At 54.7% G+C, this 3,064-nt stretch overlaps 1 protein-coding gene across 1 annotated transcript; it reads right to left on the bottom strand.

The window, feature by feature from the left end:
• Nucleotides 1–516: 516 nt before the first annotated feature.
• Nucleotides 517–3,058, bottom strand: TLCD2 (TLC domain containing 2). The gene is made up of 4 exons (XM_005858317.2): nucleotides 2,880–3,058; nucleotides 2,605–2,687; nucleotides 2,355–2,437; nucleotides 517–1,794 (listed from the first exon to the last, which is right to left on the bottom strand). Exons 1-4 carry the CDS (start codon nucleotides 3,053–3,055, stop codon nucleotides 1,345–1,347), a joined length of 792 nt encoding a protein of 263 aa, XP_005858379.1. The 5' UTR covers nucleotides 3,056–3,058; the 3' UTR covers nucleotides 517–1,344.
• Nucleotides 3,059–3,064: the final 6 nt, after the last annotated feature.

The following is a 3,064-nucleotide window of genomic DNA, read 5'->3' as shown; positions in this document are numbered from 1 at the left end:
AAGCAACCACTGAATGCATAGATAAGTAGACCAACAAATTGATGTCTCTCTCTCTCTCTCTCTCTCTCTCTCTCTCTCCATCCAAAAAAAAAATCAATAAATCAAGACAAAAGAAAAAATGCAGCAGAAGTGGCAGGGGAGAAAGGAGAGCTTGCAAATGACTTCATGGCTCTGCAGCCAACAGGAAGCCTTTGCTTGGCTCCTTCTGCCTGTTCCTCATTCTCCCATGAAGGCCTGGGCCTAGGAAGACCCTACACCAGCAGTTCTCAACCTGTGGGTCGCGACCCCTTCGGGTTCGAACAACCCTTTCACAGGGGTCGCCTAAGACCATCGGAAAACACATATATAATTACATATTGTTTTTGTGATGAATCACTATGCTTTAAGTATGTTCAATTTGTAACAATGAAAATACATCCTGCATATCAGATATTTGCATGACGATTCATAACAGTAGCAAAATTACAGTTACGAAGTAGCAATGAAAATAATTTTATGGTTGGGGGTCAACACAATATGAAGAACTGCATTAAAGGGTCGCGGCATTAGGAAGGTTGAGAACCACTGCCCTACACTGTGCACCCAGAGTGGGTGTTTGAGTCCCTACTCCGGCTCTGTCCTAAGAAGGGAGACCTAGCCCCATGTTCATTCCTCTAAGAATATGCCTTTTCTTCGAAAGGTCAAGATATTCTAAAAATAAATTTTGCAAAGGCAGATGCTGGACACAGTAGGACTCAGGTTAAGTACAAACACAACAGTGGGGTTTTGAGAACCAGAAATATCAGCAGCAATCTCCATGACCCAGGTCTTTGGTCTCTTGGCAGCTGGTATGTCTACATAACTACTGGCTACAGATAGCACCCGTGGTGTTCTCCTCCCACTGCCAGAATTTGGTCATAGGTGAGATCTCTCTTCCCTCCGGCCTTACCCCCTCCATACCAGATCTCTACTCCTAGTGAGACTTCACCTTCCCTCATCTGTCCCTGTGCTAAAGCAAAGGGTTTCTGTTCCCCTTGCTAGTTACGTTCAGCCTCATGGGTCCTGCCACCCTCTATTGGTAGCACTGGCTGTACCTCTTGAATTAGTTTTCTGGAGAGGACGGTTATCTGATGATGAAATGCAATGAACGTTAGCCCAGACTCCCAACCACCCACCGACATTAGCATTGCTTCTCAGATCCTAGGAGTGGGGGAGGGGTATGAACTTGCTGGAAGAGGAACTGAGATACTGAAAATCCAGTCCAGTCCTTACCCCAATGGGGGGCTGTGCATTGAAGACCATCATCTCCTTGTCCCGGATCCGACCTCCCGCAAGAGTGGCAGAAGAAGAACCCGAGGCTTCTCCCTAGTCTTTCAGGCCGAGAGGGGAACCATCCTTGGTGGCAGGCTCCCCATTGCATGTCCTGGTGACCCTAGTTTCCCTGTGCCCAGGGTTGGATGAATGAGGCCGAGGCCGCAGGACATCACTGATCAAAATGCGAACACCCTGTGAGATGCTCATGGCTCCCACAGTGGCCAGCCCGGTGCCACCAAGGACAACCAGAGCAGGAGGCACCTGGTGGTGGTGCTGGAGCAACCACAGGCTCATCCACCCCAGTGGTGCCAGGCGGAAGAGGGCCAGGGTGGCCAGGGTGGCCCAGCTGGCCACACTGAAGGCCAACGATGGGGCCTGGTGAGAAAGCAGCAGCAACTTTCTTAGGTGCAGGCAGGCGGAGTTCAGCTCGAGGAGCAGAGACACCACAGAGAAGCCCACATAGTGGTCGGACAGAATGGAGGTGCCGAGGCAGCTCACTACCTGGGGAGCAAGGGCCAAAGGTTAGAAGACCTTCCGTGACCTACCACCCATCGCGTCCTAATATCCCAGTCCTCCCAAGCATGTTCTGGCATTCTTTCCCTGAAAACACCCAACTTTATGCTTACCCTACGCCAGGAGCCTGCATGGCTTTGAAACCATCGTTCTCTAGGATGGAAGCAGCCTTGGCCAGAGGCTGTCTTCTCTGGGGCTGTAGCATCTGCAGAGTAACCCCCCAACTTCCATCCTGGCCTTTCATGCCCCATTCCCACTCCCAATACCGGGGCTCCCTCCTTCTCAGAAAAGCTCCACGTTTAAGGTTTCTGCAATCGACAGGACACCTGTGCGGGCGAATGCAAGCCCCTGAGGCAGTGCTCAGACTCGCAGCTGTGCCAGCAGTCAATCCCCGCCCCTCAATTCAGCCCAAGGTTGGGAGGATCAAGCCCAGGGGAGAGAGGGGTGTCAGAGGCTCTCTGGGAAGTCATGGGACACAAAGCTGATGAGAGATCGGGGTGTGCAGTCGGTACACCTCCCGTCCTGCCTCGCCTCTCCCTGAATCTCACCGCCAAATGGTGACAGAGAAGATCCCAGGCCTGGCCCAAGGTCTGGTTCTGCAGCATGTCGGCTCCATCAGCCAGGAAATAACCTATGGGGAAGGATGGCAGCTGGGGTACAGCCCGGAGAGAAATCTCCAGCCCCTGCCTTTCCCAGTGCTTTCCTCTCCCTCAGTGACGCTGACAGAAGCGCACCTGGGATTACCGTTGGAAGCTGTTCCCCGCCCCCAAGCTGGCCCAGCCTTCCCTGCAGACTCACCCACAGATACAGCCACCAGCACCAAGGCCCAGGGCGGGTGGCCATGAATGGGGTCGGCGGCCATCTGAGGGTATAGCAACAGCCTAGAGGAGACGGGGGAGCCACCGTCAGCTTCGCGCAGACCGGATTCTCCTGCAGGGCACGCCCGTCCACCCATCCCAGCCTCAGACTCTCAAGGTTTAGCATCCCTTCCAAAGGTGCCGCCAGGTCTTCTAACGTGAGCTTCCCATCCCTCGCCCTCACCCAGGTCCCTCCCGAACCTCTAAGCCCCGCACCCGAGCAGCGCCCCGGGCCCCGTGAGCAGGCTGTGCACCAGGGAGACACAGATGTTCTGCCACTTCCAACGGTCCTGAGCCGCAGATGCCGGCGTGGGCAGCAGCTGCAGCCCCCAGTGCATCCCCCGGAAGGCTGCGAAGGAGGCACCGGTCACCAGGAGCCCCGAGGGCGCCATGGCCGGGCG

The sequence above is a fragment of the Myotis brandtii genome, unplaced genomic scaffold (genome assembly GCF_000412655.1).
Source record: "Myotis brandtii unplaced genomic scaffold, ASM41265v1 scaffold1167, whole genome shotgun sequence".
NCBI lineage: Eukaryota > Metazoa > Chordata > Mammalia > Chiroptera > Vespertilionidae > Myotis > Myotis brandtii.
This window is presented reverse-complemented; position numbering and strand designations above follow the sequence as displayed.

What these genes read in the sequence shown, in the direction of transcription:
- TLCD2 (XM_005858317.2), bottom strand. Translation starts at nt 3,055, where the DNA reads ATGGCGCCCTCGGGGCTCCTGGTGACCGGTGCCTCCTTCGCAGCCTTC. An exon ending in GGGCCCGGGGCGCTGCTCGG is followed by an intron (nt 2,688 to 2,879) that starts GTGCGGGGCTTA and finishes CGTCTCCTCTAG; the next exon opens with GCTGTTGCTATACCCTCAGA. An exon ending in TTCTCTGTCACCATTTGGCG is followed by an intron (nt 1,795 to 2,354) that starts GTGAGATTCAGG and finishes CTTGCTCCCCAG; the next exon opens with GTAGTGAGCTGCCTCGGCAC.